We start from the raw sequence: 23,404 nt of genomic DNA, 5'->3' as shown, positions 1-23,404 counted from the left end.
CGAGGGAGCGCAGCGCGACAATGAAGCGGAGGGAGAGGCGCCGGCACGGGGGTCCCGTTGCTGCGGCGCCCTCCACCTCTACGGCCCATCCCGTGGTGCCGACATATCGGCAGCCACGGGGACGGGCTGCCCGACCTCGGCAGGCTCCTCAGCAGCAGAGAGCGGCCGGGTGGGGTGCGCCGTCTGCCCGGAGCTGACTGGCGGGGGGAGGTAGCGTCTCGGCGGGGGGAGAACAACTCTTCGCCCAGGACACAAGGGGGAATCCCGCCTCCTCCCTATTTAATGCACAGATTCCGAGAAAAACTTTCAAAAATAAAGAAAGGGTTAATCTGTATCCAAGTCTAAGTGTCCTTTGTTTCCACAATGCTACACTTACACATGATGTCTGTACAAATTCCCCACCCGCCGCCCCAGTCATAACTCCTGTAAGAGAGGAGGCTAGTGGGAGTGCGCAGATGAGAGTGATAAAACGCAAGCAAAACTATTGTAGTGCTATACGTGTACAGGGGCATTACGGCTGGCGTATTGCTGTTAGGGAACACACTAAGCCTGGGGCTAAGACTCCAATTAATGCAATTTACCAGAGTGGTAAGAGTTGCATTATGGCAGCGCCCGCACTCACAGAGGAGCGCGTGGCAGTGCGTTCAGGGGCCTTAGTAGAAAGCACCACTCCTATAGGGACTCCAATTAATGAGGTCCACCGTAAAAGTGAGAACAGCATTATAAGGGAGCGCGCGCTCACACATGAGCGTGCGGCGGTGCGTTCAAGGTCCTCAGTAAATAATCGGCCCTTTCTGTGTCGACCCTCCATGCGCAAATCTTCCCTTCACGGGGAACTTTGCGGCGGGACGGGTCACCAGAGAGTACCACAGCTTTATAGCTGCGGCTCCACAGCTGAGGGCATGCCCTTTAACACAGTGTTATGGGGAATGGAAACTCAGCTGTGTACTATCAAGGTGGATGGACAGGACGCTGAGACGGGGTTATTCACTCCAGTTTTGCAGCGTCCCACCCCCTTTTATGGGCATGCGAGAAGTGAATCTAGTCTCTCAGGAGGAGATGGGTTTCCTCGCAGCAGAGATTCAGGCTCTGGTGCAAAAACAGGCGGTATCTGTTGTGCACCCTCAGCGCATGGAAGAGGGTCTTTATTCCATGTACTTCCTTGTTCTCAAGAAGACAGGGGAATTCAGACCTATTCTAGATCTCAGCGGCCTGAATCGCCACATTTCCTACAGGAAATTCTGCATGTTGACTGTGAAACAGTTACTGGGGCTTGTGCAGCCGGGCGATTGGTTCACCACCATCGACCTGAAAGACGCGTACTTTCATGTAGAAATTGCTCCAGAGCACAGGAAGTATCTGCGTTTTGCCTTCCAGGGAATAGCCTACGAGTACAACAGGCTGCCGTTCGGCTATTCCCTATCCCCACGCACATTCAGCAAATGTGTGGCCACAGCGCTTCAACCGCTGCGCGCACACGGCATGAGAGTTTTATTTTACATAGACGACCTCATAGTCATGGCTGGGTCACGGGAACAGGCAATGTTTTGCACAGCACAATTGATCACACACCTGACCAAATTGGGCTTTGCGATCAATTGGAAAAAGAGCACCCCCATACCTCACCAACGGGCGCTGTATTTGGGTGTGGTGCTCGATGCAGGCGCGTCGCGCGCCACCCTGTCAGAGAGCAGACGTGCGTCCCTTCTTCAGGGGGTGCGCAGGCTGCGACAGGGGGCAATAGTGACAGCTTTTACTGTCATGCAGACATTGGGTCTCATGACGGCTGCTCACATGGTGGTCCCGTTAGGGTTACTACATATGCGCCGCCTGCAGAGGTGGTTCTCCAGCCTGCGCTTGGATCCCAAGAGGCACAGGCGGCGGCTGGTGACCATCCCCCCCTCAGTGGAGGGCAACCTCCGGTTTTGGGGGTCTCCGGATCACCTCCGGAGGGGGTCTCCACTGGGACGGGTGACCTCCTACATCACAGTGTTCACGGATGCATCCAGAACAGGATGGGGAGGGACCTGCCTGAAGAGGGCTATAGGTGGGCGCTGGGCTCTAACAGAGTCTCGACACAGCAACCTCCTAGAGCTACGGGCGGTAGTGTTAGTCCTCCAGCATTTCAGGCCCCTAATTCAAAGGAGGCATGTAATGGTCAGGAGCGACAACATCACCACAGCAACCTCCTAGGCTTACATCAACAGGCAGGGCGGAGTTCGATCTGCCGCCTTGTTGACCACAGCAGAGGAACTGTGGTTATGGGCTTCAGAGGTGGTGTTATCTCTGAGAGCCCTCCATATCCCGGGACTGGAGAACAGAGGGGCCGACCTCATGTCGAGGAGCGGCCCCCTGCCAGGCGAGTGGGTGCTTCACCCGAGGGTGGTGAAGCAAATCTGGGCCCAGTTCGGGAGAGCGGAAGTGGATCTGTTCGCCAGCCGGCGAAACAGCCACTGTGCCCTGTGGTTCTCCGTGGCTCGGAGCGACGACCCACCCTTGGGGGTGGACGCGTTTGCACACGAGCCATGGCCAAGGAAGCTGCTATACGCCTTTCCACCGCTGCGTCTCATTCTCCCCCTCCTGAGGAGAGTGAGGCGAGAACGTCTGTCAGTCATCCTAGTGGCTCCGGATCGCGTTGGGGCGCCGTGGTACTCAGAGATGACACAGATGAAGGTGGTCCAGCCCTGGGCGGTTCCCCAGTTCTGGGGGGCGATGTCTCAAGAGGCAGGTGCAATCGGGGCGTTACCCACTCTCGGCCGTCCTCCCCAGGTTTGGCTCCTGAGAGGGACAGGCTGAGACAGGGTGAATTGTCTGATAGTGTTATTCAGTCTATCCAGGCAGCTAGAGCTGGATCCACCACAGCCTGTTACAGGCCAAAGTGGCTGGGATTCCAGCGATGGTGTGAGGAACGGAGAATAGAGCCCCTATCTTGTGAGTTAGGCTCTATTTTATCCTTCTTACAGTTACTGGTGGACAGAGGGCTTGCGCATTCAACAGTGAAAGTGTATGCAGCAGCCATCTCGTCCTGCCATGAGGGATTTGGCGGCAGGTCAGCCTTTAGTCAACCACTGGTGTCGCGGTTTTTACAGGGGGTCAGGAGGCTGCGCCCAGTAGTGCACGCCTCCACCCCACAGTGGGACCTGCCCCTAGTGTTCGAGGCTCTGGCCTCTGGGCCGTTTGAGCCTCTGGAGCTCTCCTCTCTGAAAGCATTGTCGTGGAAAACAGCTTTGCTTCTTGCCTTAACGTCAGCCAAAAGAGTGTCCGAGTTAACTGCTCTGTCGGTGCACCCGAGCTGTTTACAGATTCGGGGTGACCAGAGCGGCGCGACACTCAGACCGAACCCCTCCTTTGTGCCCAAGAGCCTAAGGAGTGCGTTCAGGTCAAGGGCTATTCAGTTAGGGGGTTTTAGTCTTCCCCCCCATGGTGACACCAGGGAGGCTAAACTACACCTCCTCTGCCCGGTGCGTGCTCTAGCATGTTATGTGGAGCGCACCGCTGCCCTTAGACGCACCGAAGAGCTATTCGTGTGCTTCGGGGGCGGTGTGATCGGGAAAGCTCTGTTCAAGAAACGCCTGGCAGGCTGGCTCTGCGAGTGCATTGCACATGCCTACGGACAGGCAGGGAGAGCCTGCCCCACGGGGGTTCGTGCACACTCCACACGGGCTGTGGCTGCGTCAACAGCCTTATTCAACGGTGTGAGTGTGGAGGATATATGCACAGCGGCGTCTTGGTCGACGCCAGGCCCCTTCATAAGGTTTTATCTCTTGGACATGTCGGGCTCTTTCTCCTCGTCTGTGCTTGCGGGGGCAACACAGGACTGGTAGGGGGGAGGGGGGTTGTGGGTCAGTTGGCATCTGACCCCCTCCCCGGACGTAATGCGCCTTCGCTGTTCTCGGGCCTTCTGAGGGTCCCGGGAGAGGCGGGGGGGGGGGGGCGCACTGGGCCCTTACAGGGCTGGAGGACTACTCTCCTCCTGTCGAGAGGCAGGAGGGGGGTAGCCCTCCACACTTTAGTCCACACACTCTGCACGGGGTCAGTGTTTGAGTGTGGGACGTGGGCTCTGATACTCTCCCTGTTATCCTTAGGGATTCAGGGAGGCAGGCGTGTAGTAAGCCCATTCGGGGCCGAGGGGGCTCTCCCCATCCGTCTATGGGCGGGGGGGGGGGGTCCCCCGGCACTGTTTTTTGAGCACACTTTCTGCGAGGTAAGCGCAGCAGGGTGTGCTCTGTCAGCCACAGCCCAGATTTCTCCTCGGTTACAACCGGGTTAAAGGAGAATGTGGGGCAGCAGCTGCTGACCATAAAAGCCGGTCAGGGGCAGTAGGGTGGAATATTGTTGTTGGACGACAGTGCGCGTATACATCGCGGCTCCACCCACTGTACCCATAGAGTCCAGTAGAGGGCGGAGCCTGTGAGAGATATAACGTCGGGTTACGTATGGTAACCCTTGTTATATTAGCACAGGCGGAGCCCCCTACCCAGGGCACTGTCTGTCCTATTCCGCTCGCTGAAGAGAGGTGTAGGATGATAGTCAGGAGGTGAGGCCTCCTTTTATACGGTGTGATGCGCGCGCATTCAGGTAGGCCCGCCCAAGGCCGGCTACGTCTATAGAAGTCTCAGTGGGAGAATGCTCGCAGGGTAAGGTAGTACCCATAGAGTCCAGTAGAGGGTGGAGCCTGTGCTAATATAACAAGGGTTACCATACGTAACCCGACGATATCATTTCTCGGTCATAATCGGTTGTTTCCGTGAACGGCCGACTGTTGAGTGACGGCAAATGCTGCGGCTGCAATGCATTGTGGGGCAGCATTTTCTCCTCTCCTTTCGGTTAGGGAGGTCCAGTGGTTCCTAAGCTAAAGGAGGTTATAAAGGAAGTTTGAAACCTCCTTTCCTTTCATTTGGAGAATTGGAACGGCACTTATCATGGCTGCCACTGAGGGACTTCCGGGTCATTTCACTTGGTTAGGAAGGTTCCTAAGCTAAATGGACTATTGGAATGCAACCCAGCTCTGTTTCCAAAGGGAAATGATATCAGAACTGGAGAGTATTTCTTCATAAAGGAAGAGCAAAGGACCGCAGTGGAGGCTTTTTTCCAATGAAAATGTTTCGTTCTTGTCTTGCTTCCCATGATAGACGTGATCTATCTTCAGTAGGGTTTTTTTTCCAAAATGTGTGCTACATTAAGAATATTTTTAGAGCTCTATCTTGTCGTCAGTCAACACTTTCCAACAACAACATTGGCATTGCACAACAGTGTGGTCTGTTGACCACCGTTTACTCTAGGAAATACAATGACTACAGAAAAGTGGCTCATACAACCCCACTTCAAAGATCCAAACTAGCTCTTTAAGTGCAGAGCATTGCTCCTGCAAGGTTAGCCTAGCTTAGCATTATACTGGAAGCAGGGGGAAATGGCTAGCTTAGCAACACCTCTAGTTACCTTTTTTATTGTGATGTATTGTATTTTTCTGTTGCAAAATGTATCAACAGTTTTAGAGTTAAAAGGAAACAAACTTACGGAAATAAAAAGTGAGCTACAACTAAGGTCACCCTCCATTCCACCATTAATCACATCATTTAAAGAATGAAACAAACACAGACATCCAATCTGACAACACCGAGCATGTTGGATGTGGGATGAGATTACTCAGTAAGCAGAGGTGAGATAAAGGAGGGATAGGGTCGGGAGCAATAGTAGGAGTGTCCCAACAAATTGGGGGAGGGTGTAAGAAATAAACAGGGGAATAAGAAAAGGCATTGAGAATGATAGGAAGAGTTATGGGTGGGGAAATTGCTTGTGTCCGCAGCCTGCTGTTTGTATTTGAACTGGTTGAGCTGAAGCTGCTGCAGAATCAGCAGATACACACTCATACTGTGCCAGGAGCCATCAGACTTCACCATCAGGGTTAACCATGAAACCCAGGTGAAAACAAACCTGCATTGTATTTTAATGAGATTTGCACTGTATGTACATATGACTTTTACTCACACCCTCACACTCGCAGCTGCACACATATCTTCACATATATGTATGTATATATGTACATAAAGCTGATTAATATGTACATTCAGCTGATCAGTATATATGTACATTCAGCTGCGCATTGTTTTACTTTATGTTGTCATTTTAATCCATACTGTTAATCACATTATTAACTCTTATTGTTAGTCTTCTTAATATCCTAGGGTGAACTCTTATCTGTATTGTCCTGTGTTTCACTCTTATTCTGTTGCTGCACCTGCATTTCTGGGGTATATCTTGTCTTATCTTATCATTAAAGGTGGGGTAGGTCATTTTGGAGAAACCAGCTCGAGTGCACTAGAATTTGAAAATACACAGCCGGAAAAAATGTGCCACTTCCTCACAGAGCCCCTCCTCCAACACACACGAACGCGCACATGACCAATGAGGGCACGAGATGAGTTTGTGCACAGATGGAAGGCTGACAGGCAGGTAGGCCATCCAGTTATTTTAGCCGGGCCGGCTCAGATGATTGGTCGTGCTTTTTACAGTATTACGGCTTCCACAGATGACATGTTTTTATGGACTTTTTGTCAAAGCACTTAAGATATTCATTGCTATCCGGATGTTAAGAGCATTCCATGGAATATAACAAAAAGTGTATCTCGAGCCGGTTTCTCAAACTTACCTACTCCACCTTTAATCTGTATGAAACATCTTTACGGATGAAACCCTCAAAAAGATTGGACCAGAAAGTTCAACTATTTTAAATCAAATGGGATCAAACAGGAGTGTGTGTGTTTAGTCAGCACTTGAAATGAACACTTATGACACTATTTTTTGTATCAAATGTCTTTGACATATGAAGACATTTTAATGAGCTAGATTTGAATCCCGGTAAGTGGCAGGTGTTTAAGTCGTTCATTAAGCAGACTGAAACCTAACCTCTATAAAGTTTTAGGGAGATTTCAGTTTATTTCTTCCTTTTTATGTACTGACTTGAGTGTAACATGTGATAACATATGTTACACTACACTCTATAGCAGGGCTTTCTGTAAAAAACGTCAACATATCTGGCCTCGTGATGCTTTCGCCTGATAACCAGGCAATGTCATAGAGCATCACCAGATACTCAATAATATGGAATTGTCATTCGGTGGAGGGGTTTAAATCAGAGACTCACTGACCTCTGGCAGCACAATGAAGGCTCCGGTCATGATGGTGAGGACGATGTTGATCCCGAACAGCCAGCGGAGGAAGATGAAGTAGGAGGCCACGCCCGACCCAAAGTGACCTGAACAGGAAGGAGGAGACATACGTTAGACAGGTTTCATACTACTCACACTCAGTGATTTGGTGCTACACAACCCAAATGTATCTTTTTATATGTACCTTATGTACACTATACAATGTAGGATGGATAACTGTCCTGAACATAAGCACAATTGTCCGTCAACTGCCAGCACATGCCTGGATATGACTGTACTTTACAGATATTAAACAAAATAAATGTTAGCATTTCAGTCATGATTCAGTGACAGCATTACTTTAGATGAAATTATCAGAACAAAGTGGTGACTCACTTTCGATTTTCTTAATCCTGACTTCCCAGGGAATGAACAGAACCAAAATGTTGTAAAGTACACGTGAAAGTTTCTTCAGGAGCTGCAGGAGGAGAAAGAGAAATTATTTTAAAAAATGTGTAACCTCTAAAATAATGTTGTTGAGTTCAATATATTAATCTGTAATGCCATATAGAAACACCTCCTTTAGTCACTATAGTGTTGCATCTGAGGCTGGATCAATGTCAGGTTGATACATGTTCATATTTGATCAGTTTGGATGACAGAAAACAGTTTCTTATAATGGTGATAATACATTGATTTATAGTGCTTTCAAGAGAACACAGAACTTTAACATGAAAAACTACAGGATTGAAGACCCAGAAAACTGAAACTGAAGTCAGGTGCATAATTCAGCAGGACATTAGATCACATCTGTTCTGTGAAGCGTATCTGATACTAAAATAATATGAGCATGCAGCACTGCTAAAAGCCTTGTTGACAGAGATTAACAACAAAAGATGTTCACATGTGTCTCTGTAGTGCTGGGTTATGTCTTCCTTATTACCAGTCATAGCTTGTTATTACTCGGGTTATCCCGACACACGCTGTGTGTCATTTGCCATTGCCTTTCAAAATAAAACACAATCACGTATGCATTTACTAGGCTGGTCCTACTGTATCAGTAAGATGAATCCTGAAATGGATACTGTAAGGGAAACTTCTGTGTAGCAATGCAGTGGGAGTCACCGACTCAGGAAGGAGACACGGTAGAGCAGGAGCTTTGATGTCAAACACTGGAGGTTTATTTGGAGTTTCGGCCGGAGAGTTCACATCACAAGTCACAGCAGTCACGGTGAGACTGCACGGGTGGGTTGCCACGTCAATTCTGGAGCGCCTCTCTCTCGTTAGCCCATTTAACTGGTTTCAGTAATCAACATATTTTGATAAGATAGTTTAAACAGTTGGGCACACTGAGTTACTTGCGTCCGTCACTCATGGCCTCGAAGATATCATACCTTGGAGTCCACAAACAACAAAGAAGGAAGTGTCCCAGTACACCCACAACAACAGACCATCTGTGACCTAGTGTTGCCCGGTCACAGAATGGGAACAATAACATTATGGCTGAAGCAGCCTATGTCCTTAAAGGAGATAAACAGATGTCAGGGTTGGTCATGTACGTCATATCTAGGAGTCTAGGACAATTATTTCCCTAACAGATACCAATATAGAACCATTCACATGACAGGTTTAGAGCAGTGATTTTCAACCATAAGAGTCTGTGCCGTAAGAGACTGTCAGGTGTGTTGTTTGAAATTGTCCTATTTCACTTAATCGGCTCAAAAGATATTAGTTAGTTGCTGCAAATACAATCCAACAGTGTCATTATCCAGCAACACATTCTCACTCCCAACTCGTACTATAGTGACGTTATGTCAGGATCCCTTGGCATCACTGTCAAACGCAGTGGGGGGGTCCTTTAGTGTACATTTTCAACTATCAGGGAGTCCCATTGACTTGCATAGAGCTCCCTGAACGTTGGTAATAGACGAGTTGGGATCGCGGAGAAATGCTCTCCGCAGATCCATTCTCACGGCGTTATAAACCTTTTTCTTACTCAATATCAAGCCACACTTATTGTTTTTACTTCTTTATTTTAATTGAATAATGTAGGACTTTTGTTGCCGTCAGTTATGGGGAGAGTAGGGGCTCAGAATACTGAAATCTGTATTGTTTCATCGTTTTTTCTTCTAATTTTGTATTATTTTCTAAACCACACACTGTTATTTACTCAACAATAACACACAATTATCTGAACTTTAAAGTGTCAAATGAACTATTTTTAAAAATATAAAACACCGTTTGAGTTTGTTCATAGACTGTTTACTGGCGTGAGAACTGATATTAATTTACACATTAAAGGATACAGCTTTTTAGCAACGTATCCAGTCTTAGCAGCTAGCAGCGTTAGCCCGTTAGTGCAATGCTAACGGGCTAACGCTGCGTTAGCCCGTTAGCATTGCACTAACGGGCTAACGCTGCTAGCTGCTAGCTACGTTCATCTCTCCCTAAACAGTTGAACTTTAAAGTGTCAAATTAACTCTTTTTCAAAGTATAACACACCGTTTGAGTTGCGCTAAAGTGCCAAGCTTGTCATGTTGTTTATAGCAGCTAACTGCAGTATGACTACTCCTGTTTAGTTACCAAAGGATGCTAACAGCCAGTTATTAATGCTAACTTCAGCCTTTAATTAAACATGTAACTATTGTGCTGCTGTGCTTGTGTTTTAGTGGTACTTGTGGGTTATCTGTTGCCACTTTTTTTTTTTTTTTGCATACTTTCTAAATATTCAAAATGAATCTGTGGGACCTGTATTAGCAGCTACGAACAAGCAGTGATGTAAGTAATTCACTATATTTAATCATGCACTTTACTTAAGTACAACATTGAGTGACTTTTACCTTTCTTAACTATTTAAATAATGTGCTACTTTGTTCTTCTACCCCACTACAATTCAAAGGTTAATAGTGAACTTGCATCACCTATTTAACTCATGAAGCTTAGCGCAAGTGCAACCAGGAAGACCGTCATTACTCATTCATGCTTTCTATCTCCATGTTTCTACTCTCTCTCCTCTCAATAAGTGACCGGGGGCGTCACTCTTCAGCTTAGCCAATCACTTCGCTCTATTCCCAAGAGCCTATCATAGCGTGCGTCAAACCCTTTAAACTCTGCTCTTTCCCCTCTGACAGTTGTCATTTCAGGTGACTCAATGCAATCGTCAGTCGCAAGCAATTGGCAATCGCAAACAAAACCTCCTAAGCGTTAGCGCTTCTAGAAAATAAACCACATAATGTCCAGTTCGGATTTATCCGAGATCGATCCCTTTCAGGAGGATCCCGATCCCGGCCCCGACGTACCGTCTGACACAGCTTTGACTTCCTCAAGTTACCGGCGCACGAGCATTCGCTTGCTCACCCGCAGCGGCTCAGCCTCACCTCCCAACTACAGCAGCAGGGCATCTTACCAGCCCCAGGTCTCCCTCTCTCCCAGCTCCGCGAGCTCTCTGACCAAGTCCCACTCCTCGCTCCCCAGCCCCTGCCAGCAGCTCCAGCCGGGCCCTCTAACAGACCAGGGCGCGGGCGCGGGGGTAAAAGAACAAGGAAGTCGAGCTCTTCAGCAGCTCCTCCGTCAAAGAAGACAACTCCTTCCCAGCCTCACCCCATCGCCGTCCAGCCCGTAAACACCTCCAACCAGCCCTACATGGACAACAGCTTGGCCAACACCCTGCAATCCTTGGCCGACTCCATGCAGATAATCGACACTCGCCTCCAGTCCCTGGAAAAGGCTTCAGCTGAAGCCTCCACTTCAACAGCAACCAGGGCTGTACTTTCTGCTATGGCGCTGCCAGGGCTCACGCCGGGTCAGGCCCTCACAGTCCCACACACCGACGCCTCCCCTCATTCTCTGGCTTCTGCCATCTCAGCCCCTCCTGCAGGTAGGCCCTACATTTCCCAAGCAGCTAATATTTCCCCCCGGCTTAGGTCTAAAATACTCCAAGGGCAGGATATCAACCTGGTCAGCCTTATTCTGCCTTCCCCCGAGTGCGAAAAATCCATCACCACCGGGGGAAACATCACAGCAGTCTTCAAATCATCAGACCCCCGTCTCAACAGAGACCTTTCCATTGGCCAGTTCCGGGTTGCATTCGGCATATACCGAGACGTTATATGCTCAGTATATCCGGGGAGGAGGCAAGAACTAGACGCCTATCTGGGTCTGATCGGCAATCTCAATCTCAGATACGGGAGAAGTCTGTTTTACGCTTATCATAAGAGCTTTTCAAGTAAAGCCGCCCTTCACAGAGCTCACTCGAACATTCGCCTGGACTGGTCCATACTGGACACCAAGCTGCTCGTGATGACCACAGGCGGCCACCAAGTCATCTCATGCAACAGCTGCGGGACCCCGGGCCACACCTCCCCCTTCTGCCCTTCAGTGCCTCTCTCTGCCTTCAGAGCCCCTTCCGCGTTCCAAGCCCCAAACGACAGACAAGGCCGTCAGGTGCAGCGCTGGCAGGAGAAGCAGATATGCAATAATTGTAATGAAAATGTCTGCACTTTCTCAGCCTGTTCTTTCCTTAACATCTGCAGTTTCTGCAAGGTCTCGCACCCGAAGTCCGTGTGCCCCAGGCGCAGCGGGCGACCCAGGATCCCGCCCTGCTTCAGAAACCTCCCGGGGGGAAAACCTTCTGAACATCCACCCCTCCACTCCCATTAACATAACACACTTAGCAGCCGTCCTTTCTACTCACCCAGATCCCGTGTTCGTAGACTATCTCCTCTCAGGGCTTTCCCAAGGCTTCAGGGTAGGAGTCCTCTCTTCCCCCACTGTGACCTTCGTGGCAAAAAACCTGCAGTCTGCCACCAAAGAACCCGCAGTCGTTTCTCAGCTTATAGAGAAAGAACTCAGCAAAGGGTATATTATCGGCCCTTTTCACTCAGCCCCATTTTCAGTGTTTCGCACCAGCCCAATAGGTGTAGCCACTCGTAAATACTCATGGAAAAAGAGGCTAATTTACGATCTGTCTGCACCCCACTCCGGCCCCTTCTCCATCCCATCAGAGCCATTCTCCCTCCACTACGCCTCAGTCGACAACGCAATTAAACTAATTAAATTCGCAGGTCAAGGAGCCTGGCTCTCCAAAGCAGACATCACCGATGCCTTTAAAATAATTCCCATTCATCCGTCCCAGTGGAACATGTTCGGCATCAGGTGGGAGTCCAAGCTCTACTTCGCCGTCCGCCTCACCCTTGGGTGCAGAAGTAGCCCATGCATTTTCAATTCCTTCTCCGAGGCACTCTGTTGGATCCTGCTGAATGTCGGCAGAATCCCATCTGTTCTTCACCTGCTGGATGATTTTCTTCTCATAGATCCCCCATGGGACAACTCAGGCGTTTCACTGCTGAAACTGAAACTTTGTTTTCAAGAGCTAGGCGTCCCCCTATCCCAGGAGAAAACCATAGGCCCCGACACAAGTCTGGAGTTCCTGGGCATCACTCTCAACTCCATAGAGATGAAAGCGTCTCTCCCAAATGACAAACTGCAGCGCATCACTAAGTCCTACTGCGCACAACACATCATTACTAAACAGCAGCTGCTCTCCCTCCTCGGGCACCTTAATTTCGCCATGCGCGTCATCCCACAGGGACGCTCATTCATCTCCCGCCTCCTGGACGCAGCATCAGCCGTTAAAAACCTCCACGATCATGTCCCGTTAAACGAAGGATGCCGCTCGGACCTGCGCTTCTGGTCCCTCCTACTCGACCAATGGAACGGAGTCACTTTTTTCTACGACGACATAGTGCATTCCTCAGACTCAATGAGGCTTTTCACGGATGCCGCCCCATCCGCTGGGTTTGGGGGTTTCTTTCAGGGAGAGTGGTTCGCAGGTCCCTGGCCCCTCTCCTTCCCTAATCACGCCACATCCTCTGCCCTGCACGAGATCTAACCAATCGCAGTAGCTTGCCACGTATGGGGCCGCCTCTGGCTCCGGAAACGCATATCTGTGCTATGCGATAACCAAGCAGTGGTCGGGATCATTAATAAAGCGCGCTCTCCATTCCCCCGACATCAGGCCATTTATGAGAAGCATCACGTGGTCTTCCATCACCCATAACTTCATCATCTCAGCCCGTCATGTTCCCGGCCACCTCAACGTAATCGCTGACTCCCTCTCTCGCTTTCACTTTCAGACGTTCCGGAATCTCTGCCCAGAAGCCAGGCCACAACCAGTCGGGATTCCTCCTCTCCATCTCCTCTCCCTCTTCTAAACATGAGCCCCTTAGGTAGACACCTCAAGTCCGCCAGGTTCTTCTACACTTAAAACGTATGATTTCGCCTGGAGAACCTTCGCCATGTTCTGCTTTTCATTAGGCATCCCCCTCAAACCCGTTCTCATCCACACCGTGTGCGCCTTCATGAGCTACTGCTTCACCGACCGTCACCTCAAACCCCAATACATTCGGGGCCTGGTAGCCGGGGTGCAGTTCAACGTTCGATGCTATGATCCCAGCTTTCCTAGCTTATTTTCTAACCAGGCAGTTAAGCTCATTCTCAAAGGACTAACTAAAGCTTCCCCTCCCGTTCCAGACCGCAGACGACCCATTACCCTCTCCATTCTGCGCCTCATGCTTTCTAAACTTAGAGAAGGAATATTCACTCCATATATAGACGCTCTACTTGATGCTCTATTTCTTTTAGCTTTTTACGCTTTCCTTAGGCCCAGCGAATTCTCCACAGCTTCCCTCATGTTCGACCCCCACCGAGACATTTGCTTTTCCGATTTGTCTTTTTACGCCAGTCACTACAGCTTAAAGGTCACATGTCATGGCCATTTCCACTGATCATAATTCCATTGTTGAGGTCTACTAGAATATATTTACATTGTTCAATGTTCCAAACTCACATTGGTTTCTCATACAGCATCTCTGTATAGTATGTTATTCAGCAGTATTCACTCTCTCCACTAAACGGCTCGTTGCAGCTCTTGCCCCCCCCCCTCCCTGTGAGCCCAGTGTGCTCCGATTGGTCGGGACCAGTCGGGACGTTGTGAATCGCGCTGAGCTCCGTGGAGGTGTTATTTCCTTGTTTAGCGATACACAGCGAAACACAGCCAAACTCACGCTGAGCACACACAAAGACACAGCCGAAGTAAAAACAATAAGTGTGGCTTGATATTGAGTAAGAAAAAGGTTGATAAACGCTGTGAGAATGGGTCTGCAGAGAGAATTTTGCCGCAATCCCAACTGTCTGTTATCAGCCTGTAGCCAGGGAGGAGAGATCAGCAGAGCTGCCTGCACTGAGTGTGTGAAGAAGTCCGTGGATTGGTCAATTTGGACCAATCAGCGGGGGCTTAACGTAACGGCTCCGCGGACGTAACGTAACGGCTCCACGGATTGGTCCATTTCGTTCCGGGGACGACATGACATCATGATGTACCCGGAAGAATCAAATGGACAGTGACGTATCTCCAACGAGGCGTTTTGGGGAGGTATTTTCTGTTTTAGAGTTTACTCGCTACATGGTGTACTTTGAGGGTTTTGACTCTGCACACTGTTTACATGCATAAAAACCTTCATAACAACAAGGGGACAGGTAATAACCGGAAAAGCATGACATGTCACCTTTAAGCCTTAAGCACTCCAAGCGCTGAGGTGCTTGTTCCGTCATTGCGGCTCGCATCGATTCCCCGTTTTGCCCCCACAAATCCATGATCAATTACCTGCGCTTCAGATCTTCCTCTAGCCCCCTCTCACCATTATTTCTCATTTCAGGGAATACTCCCTTGCCACAATCCCGGTTCAAATACTACTTAAAGCAAGTAGTCATCAAAAGTGGTCTATCACCCCAATTATATTCGGGGCACTCTTTTAGAATAGGCGCAGCTACTTCTGCGGCTAATCAAGGCATATCATCCTCATCCCTGCAACAACTCGGGCGGTGGTCCTCCGCTCCCTTCTCCTCCTACATCCGTCCTGACATCAGCTCCGTTCTGGCAATCCAAAAATCTCTCAAGCCTTAACTCGGGTAAATATGCATATAACTGGTGGTGGTGTTTTATAGCATATCGGCATATCACTCATCATGTCACTATCTGCACATAACACGCGCGTCATTCATGTCTTAATTCCCATGCTAATTAACATGTGCATTTCATCTGTATACTCATCATCGTCTCATCTCATGCTACAACCCCCGTGTATTCATGCATTTGACCGGCAGGGTCCGGGCTTGTGTCAAGTCAAGATATGATCATCCATGCAACTCATCTCGCCCATTCATGTTAACTCCCGCGCAAATCACGCACTCATAGCCGATTAATATTCATGTCACCATCCCCTGCTAAATCCCCATGCATTCGACCGGAAGGGTCTGGGCTTTGTATCAAGCCAGGATATGATCATCCATGCATCATACTACGCCCCAGCCCATTCACGCTTTCATGCTCTCTTAGCCGATTATACTCAGGTCACCTGCCCCTAAACACCGCGTGCATTTCATGCACTCTAAGCCCTATATATTCCGAGTCTCCTTCCCCTGTACAACCCCACATGCGCTCCACGCATCTCAGCCACCTTATACGTTCATGTGTCTCTCATGCTTTATCCCCGACCAGGGCCTGGCCCGGTGTCGAGCAGTCCCTAATACATGTGTCATCGTTCGGCTCTAACGATTTGAAGGTCCGCTCCCTCTGAGTAACTTCACTCTTAATTATATGCCATGCAATTAACTCCTCTTCTCTCCCTCTGTACAGTATATCTCTCATTCATATCCCATAGATCCCTGCATCCAGCCCGTATGGTAAGAAACCCGTACATTTCATTCCACAACACATTTTGTTTTGGGGGGTTTTCATCGGATCGGTTCTACCCTCCCGAATTATACTTCCTGCACAACGGGGCCTAATTGCCAAAACTACTGTCACATTCATTTGTGTATCTGTGCATTAAATATGTATTATTACATATTACATCAAAACCGTCTCTCCTGATTGAAATGAAGCTCAGCGCAAGTTCAACCAGGAAGACCGTCTTTACTCATTCATGCATTTCTATCTCCATGTTTCTACTCTCTCTCCTCTCAATAAGTGACCGGGGGCGTCACTCTTCAGCTTAGCCAATCACTTCACTCTATTCCCAAGAGCCTATCATAGCGTGCGTCAAACCCTTTAAACTCTGCTCTCCCCCTCTGACAGCTGTCATTTCAGGTGACTCAATGCAACCCTCCTCCACCCCTTTTCACCTCCCGTCCCTCCGAATCCAGGGTCAAGCTAAACCACTCCTCTGCAGACCGACCCAACTATCCATTCACCACCACCAGTGTCTAGACCCCAGGGGGTTTTCATCGGATCGGTTCTACCCTCCCGAATGATACTTCCTGCACAACGGGGACTAATCGCCAAAACTACTGTCACATTCATTTCAACAAGTCCTCCAACTCATACGACCAAATGGGTCGATTGTTCAAGCGCTTAATACGTCCTATAATTACGTTTTAAAGTGTTCGCCCTCTAGTGCTCCCGTTGAATGCAAACGTTACAGAGGGTTGTTTATTCACAAATAACCCTCTCTGTAAAATCCTAAATTGTAGGATAGTTTGGCCATTAAAACGCTTTATGATTAGATTTCTAGCGAGAAGTATATATTGTACTTTTAGAATCCACGTCCAGTCGATATGTAAGATCTATAGTTTGATAGATATTACGAAGATGATTTGAGGTATGCGGCAAGCTTCCATGTAAAGTTACGGGTTGAAAACAGTATATCCGGTCTCGACGTTTTCATAATAAAACCAATGATCAAATAATTTAACAGTGATATCTGCAGAACTCATCAACTAAAAAACATCAGTTTATCCTTGTTAATTATACAACATTAATTGGTTTAAATTGTGTACAATGCTTTTGTGTTTTACCCATAGGTTTTTCTCTTTCGATTCTGAGAGACACATCAGAAGACCTTTTGACAAACTGGAAGAGATGCCGCCAAAACTGAATACGTGACGTGGACCATAAATATATCAACAATTAAACAACATCTTCCATTTCTTTTCACACAATATGTCTCCTTGCAGTTTCAACACTAATTCGGCTGACTTTTATATTTGATCCAATTAGTAGATAGTCTGTATTTACACCATAACGGTGCACAGCTGAGAGAAAGGGACTTTTTTGTAGTTTTTAAAGATATTATTTACTATCTTTCCAACTCCTCATGCAGTTGACTCCTTACAGGTCTATACAGGTTCATGGTACAATGCATAAGCTTCACATAGAGAGACTGAAACTGTATTTTCCTTTACTGTTCTGTTTTAATTTCACAATAAAGTGAATAGTCATATTATGTTTGATATTATTATGTTTTATTAACTACACCACTGGTTTTTTAAACCGCACCTCCTAGTGGTTAAAGCACGTTATTGAATTTAGTTGTTGAATAGGTTATATTTGATGAAAACATTTAAATATTAAGAGTAGCCTACATACACAATAGGGGTCAATGATAGAAATATAGAATAGAAAATATCAAGAAGATACTGTAGTGATCTCTACAATAAAACAGTTTAGTGCAGGACGTCCAAAGATATTAACAGGAGGATGTGCAAATAAGACAAACTGATAAGGCTGAATTTTACTCAGGTGTAACTAAAGTCTGATTTCAGGGTTGTTTATATTTCACATCATTAATCAGAATCTGCAAAGTAACAAAAATAAATGTAGTAGAGTAAAAATACCAGGTTAACCTCTGAATTGTAGTGGAGTAGAACAAAGTAGTACATGCTGCTGTAACAAAAACATTTCCCAACTTGGGATCAATAAAGTATCTTATCTTAAGATGATCGATGGCTACTGCCATATTTGCTAAATGTACATCTGAACCTTGACAAGTGCATGTTTCAGGCTTATCAATGAACAACAGGAGGGGTCACAGACATAAGACCAGCTGTTAAATAAAGCTCTTCTGACCTTAGCTGTCATGTGGGTATATTAATGCTGCCCATTATGGACACAAGCAATTTTCACCCATGTATTAATTATATGTTTTAAATTTGATAACACCAATGTGTTTCGTATCGCCTAAACCTCCAGGGATGTATACAGTTTAATACTGGCAACTTCTAATTGTGGGAAATACGAAAACGTCTTTTAAAACTACAATTCCCAGTAGAGACGTGCCATAGAACATATTGCGAAACACACAATAGCCAGCATGTGTAATTCTGGGGGGGGGGAGGGTTGGGCTGGACCCGTCCAAGTCCAGTTTTGGATAGTCTAGCGTGGTTCCATTCCATTTCAAAGAGCTGTTTGACACTTGGCGTAACCTTGTCGCACTGCCACTCCAACATCCAATCACAGAGCTTGAGGGCTAATCACGGGGTTTGTAAAGCAAGGCGGATGTTGTAGTCCCAAACGATAGCTCGGGATTCTGGGTAGTGTAGTGTCTTCGGAAACTCTGTAGTGTCTAAATTCCGAAAAAACAATTTGTTTCTCTGAATCGAAGGTTAAAAACACAAAAGCATTGTACACAATTTAAACCAATCAATATTGTGCAATTAACAAGGATAAACTGATGTTTTTTAGTGGATGAGTAATGGAGATATCACTGTGTAATCATTTGACAGTGTGGGGAATACTCCGGTTTTATTATGAAAACCAGAAATACTGTTTTCACCCACGCTAACTTTACATGGAAGCTGCCCCATATACACGTTCTCCTGGCGAGACCTCAAATCATCTTCGTATATCTATCAAACTGTAGATCCTACACATCCACTGGACGTAGATTATAAAAGTACAATATACACTTCTCGCTAGAAATCTAATAAAAAAGCATTTAATGGCCAAACTATTCCACAATTTAGGATTTTCGAGAGAGGGTTATTTGTGAATAAACGACCCTCCGTAGCGTTTGCAATCGACAGGAGCATGTTGTTTCTTACACGACCACTAGAGGTGCTACACTTTAAAACGTGACTCTGGGTCGTATTTAGCTGCTGCACAATCGACCTATATGGTCGTTTTTTGTAGGAGGACAGGCTGATTCATTTGTGTATCTACACATTAAATACGTATCATCACATCAAAACCGTCTCTCCTGATTGAATTACAGTCTCTGCAAGTTCATTGTACTGCAAAAGTACTGTTGCAGCTGCTAGTCAGCAATAAACTAGATAAGGATACATTTTTTATTTGCAATTAATTTAGCTTTTCTTGACAGATAAAAGCTTAATGTAAAGCTGTTACTTAAACATGATAAATAGTTGTATTATTGATTAACACATTTGGCTCAAGTGTGCAGTATTACATATTAAATAGCTTGTGTACATTATTGACAGTTAAGGCTAAATACAGGGAGTTGTATCTGCTGTTCAACACATCATTACAGAAATAAAAAGATGTAAGACTAACATCTTGCTTCCTCTTATAGACAAGAAGAACACAAAGACTCTGCGCTTGATTGGTGAGTAAAGACAATCGAAAATGAGAAAACAAGAGCACATCACTATGGTTAACTGTTTTAAAAGATGAAGAACATGTGCTCCTCAGTTTCCAGACTCATTTCACTAAGTTCTCGTTGGGTTTACAATCGGGGTTAAAACATTATTATTAGCTAATTTTCTTGATTTCTTTATTCAAGGTCTGAAACCACAGCAAATGTGTTGGCCTTTGACAAGTTTCTTGGATTTTGGGAAGACCGTCAGCAGTTTAGAATATAAAACAAATATTCATTGTATTAAAACAAATCACTATAAACTAAAGAAACAGACATTTTTGAAGTATATCATAATTACCTTTGCTTCAAACACACTTGGACAAAAACACGTGTAAAATGTAATTCAGACTTTCTTCCACATGTTTCATACATTGATGGTATTATACATTATTAGTTCATATGGATACAGCTACAATCTGCTGCTTTTTCTTTCATTTGAAACTTTTTTCCACTGGTTCATACTCATACTGGTTCCAATTTCAGAATGTGCAATTAGGATTTTATTACATACTTTATACATCATGGTTGCTGTTCAACTTCAAAATTCAGCATTGCATTTTATCCTTGTGTTTTTCAAAATATTTCCAATATTATCTATTCACATTTAAAGCCTTCATAATGGGTTGAAGCCAATCCTACTGCTTCCAACACATTTGTTACTGTGTGTGTGTGTGTGTGTGTGTGTGTCAGTCAATTAATTATTGTTTTTCTTCTTTCTGGGTCACACTCTGCAGAAGAAGACGACTGAACCTGCCTTCAGCTCTGTTTCTCCAATCCCCACCCCATCTCATCTGTCCTACTCAGTCTGCTGTCTCTGCCTTCTTTCTACCTGTATTTAACGCTCTCTGGTCTAGAAGTCGCACTGTACCAAGGCCAATCATCAACATTGCCCACGAGGCATTAAACATACATGATCAACTGGGTTTGCTGGTCTTAAAGGTCCCATGTCATGGCCATTTCCACTGATCATAATTCCATTGTTGAGGTCTACTAGAATAGATTTATATTGTGCAATTTTCCAAAATCACTTTGGTTTCTCATACAGCATCTCTGTAAACTATGTGTATTCACTGAATGTCACTCTCTGCCTTTAACGGCTCGTTGTAGCTCCAATAGCTCCAGCCCCCACCCTCCCTGTGAGCACAGTGTGCTCCGATTGGTCGGAACGTTGTGAATCGCGCTGAGCTCCGTGGAGGTGTGATTTCCTTGTTTAGCGATACACAGCGAAACACAGCCAAACTCACCCTGAGCACACACAAAGTCACAGCCGAAGTAAAAACAATAAGTGTGGCTTGATATTGAGTAAGAAAAAGGTTGATAAACGCTGTGAGAATGGGTCTGCAGAGAGAATTTCACCGCGATCCCAACTGTCTGTTATCAGCCTGCAGCCAGAGAGGAGAGATCAGCAGAGCTGCCTGCACTGAGTGTGTGAGGAAGTCCGTGGATTGGTCAATTTGGACCAATCAGCGGGGGCTTAACGTAACGGCTCCGCGGACGTAACGTAACGGCTCCACGGATTGGTCCATTTCGTTCCGGGTACGGTTGACATCATGCGTACCCGGAATAATCAAATGGACAATGACGTATCTTCAACGAGGCGTTTTGGGGAGGTATTTTCTGTTTTAGAGTTTTACTCGCTACAGGGTGTACTTTGAGGGTTTTGACTCTGCACACCGTTTACATGCAGACAAACCTTCATAACACACAAGGGGACGGGTACTAACCGGAAAAGCATGACATGGGATCTTTAAGATCTCAGCCCGTCTTTCCTGCTCTGATCTGTTCTCTTCTAAATGTTCTCTCTCCCTGTTTTTCACCCTGTGGTTGGCACAAAGTGACCAAGCCATAAACCTGCCCCTGAGAAGTAAAATACATGATCAACTGGGTTTGCTATATATTTGTTAGTAATTGTATATTTGTTAGTAATTGATTTAAACAGTTTTATATAGTTTTTTTCATGTATTGTTTGACAGATTTTCACCTTTTCACTCGTGGTTTTACTGAATATAATTTGTTAGTAATTGATTTGAAACGTTTTATATAGTTTTTTCCCCCATGTTCCCCATGAAAATAAAATGTGCCAAATGTTACTATTTCACCAGGTCTTTTTGCATTTTCAACTTTTCCTACGAATAACATTCTACATTCAAAGCCTTAAATCTTTAACATTATTTATACATTTGGAGTTTCATGCTACTTTTTAACATAATATTCATTCATATGGAAACCATTCAGTCATCCAAATATTACTGATTATTCACTTTCTTCTTACACATTATATTTCAGCATAAAGCATTCCAACTAGCAATTTCTTCAGGAATTGCATTCTCTAGTTTTAACTGATATTATACATATGTATTATACTCTTATAAGATGTATGTAGATAGTATAAGAAATGTGCAGAATACGACAGTTTAATGGTGGAGGTATACACACATATCGATAGATGTCTTGTAATGCACTGTTGAGGAACCTGCGACCCAAGTTTTTCATCTCCGGCCTTGTCAGGTATTGAACAATCAATAAATAAAGAACACAGAATTATTAAATATAAAACACAGAATTTGTGTGATTATACTAAATGATTTACAAATAAAGACCACTGCATATTTACAACTGTTACACATGCTGATGTAACGCAAATGTTTCCAACTTGGGATCAATAAAGTATATCTTATCTTAAGATGATCGATGGCTACTGCCATATTTGCAAAATGTGCCTCTGAACCTTGACAAGTGCATGTTTCAGGCTTATCAATTAACAACAGGAGGGGTCACAAACATAAGACCAGCTGTTAAATAAAGCTCTTCTGATCTTAGCTCACATGTCGGTATATATTAATGCTGCCCATTATGGGCACAAGCAATTTTCACCCATTTATTAATTATATGATTTAAATTTGAGTGTTCCCTATTCCCTAAACCTCCAGGGATGTACACAGTTTAATACTGGTAACTTCTTATTATGGGAAATACGAAAACGTCTTTTAAAACTACAACTCCCAGCAGAGACGTGCCATAGAACATTGGCAGCATGTGCAGGTGGACCCGTTAGAATCCAGTTTTGGATAGTGTGCCGTCATTGGGTTTCATTCCATTTCAAAGTGCTGTTTGACGCTCTGCGTAACCTTGGCGCACTGCCACTCCAACATCCAATCACAGAGCTTGAGGACTATCACAGGGTTTGTCAAGCAAAGCGGAGAGAATACTTACTTCCGGGTGTACAATTCTCTAAAGCAACTGAGCTGCTCCGACCCTCGGTCCTGACGGACTCCAACTTGTGTTTATTAATCAAACAAATAAATAAACACAAGGATAATTATGTGTTATTGTTGAGTAAATAACAGATTGTGGTTTAGAAAATAATACAAAATTAGAAAACCATACAGATTTCAGTATTCTGAGGCCCTACTCTCCCCATAACGTCGGGTTATGTATTGTAACCCTTGTTATTAGCACAGGCGGAGCCCTCTACTGGACTCTATGGGTACTACCTTATCATGCAAGCATTCACCTACTGAGATTTCTATGGACGTAGCCGGCCCCGGGGCGGGCCTACCTGAATGCGTGCGCATCTCATTTCCGTATAAAAGGAGGCCTCGCCTCCTGACCACCATCCTACACCACTCTTCAGCGAGCGGTATAGGACAGACAGTGCCCCAAGGTAGAGGGCTCCGCCTGTGTTAATATAACAAGGGTTACAATACGTAACTCAACGTTATATCTCTCACAGGCTCCGCCCTCTACTGGACTCTATGGGTACAGTGGGCGGAGCCCCGATGTATGCACGCACTGTCGTCCAGCACACCGTTCCACCTCACT

At 45.9% G+C, this 23,404-nt stretch overlaps 1 protein-coding gene across 1 annotated transcript in view; it reads right to left on the bottom strand.

The window, feature by feature from the left end:
• Positions 1 to 23,404, bottom strand: part of LOC117553167 (transmembrane channel-like protein 3) — a 93,504-nt gene that overhangs the window by 52,103 nt on the left and 17,997 nt on the right. Inside the window, exons 4-5 of the mRNA XM_034226996.1 lie at positions 7,545 to 7,626; positions 7,149 to 7,255 (exon numbers count right to left, since the gene is read on the bottom strand). Of these exons, the coding sequence (XP_034082887.1) occupies positions 7,149 to 7,255; positions 7,545 to 7,626 (189 nt within the window). The remainder of the gene's footprint in view (positions 1 to 7,148; positions 7,256 to 7,544; positions 7,627 to 23,404) is intronic.

This window comes from Gymnodraco acuticeps, unplaced genomic scaffold (assembly GCF_902827175.1).
Source record: "Gymnodraco acuticeps unplaced genomic scaffold, fGymAcu1.1, whole genome shotgun sequence".
NCBI classification, from domain to species: Eukaryota; Metazoa; Chordata; class Actinopteri; order Perciformes; family Bathydraconidae; genus Gymnodraco; species Gymnodraco acuticeps.
This window is presented reverse-complemented; position numbering and strand designations above follow the sequence as displayed.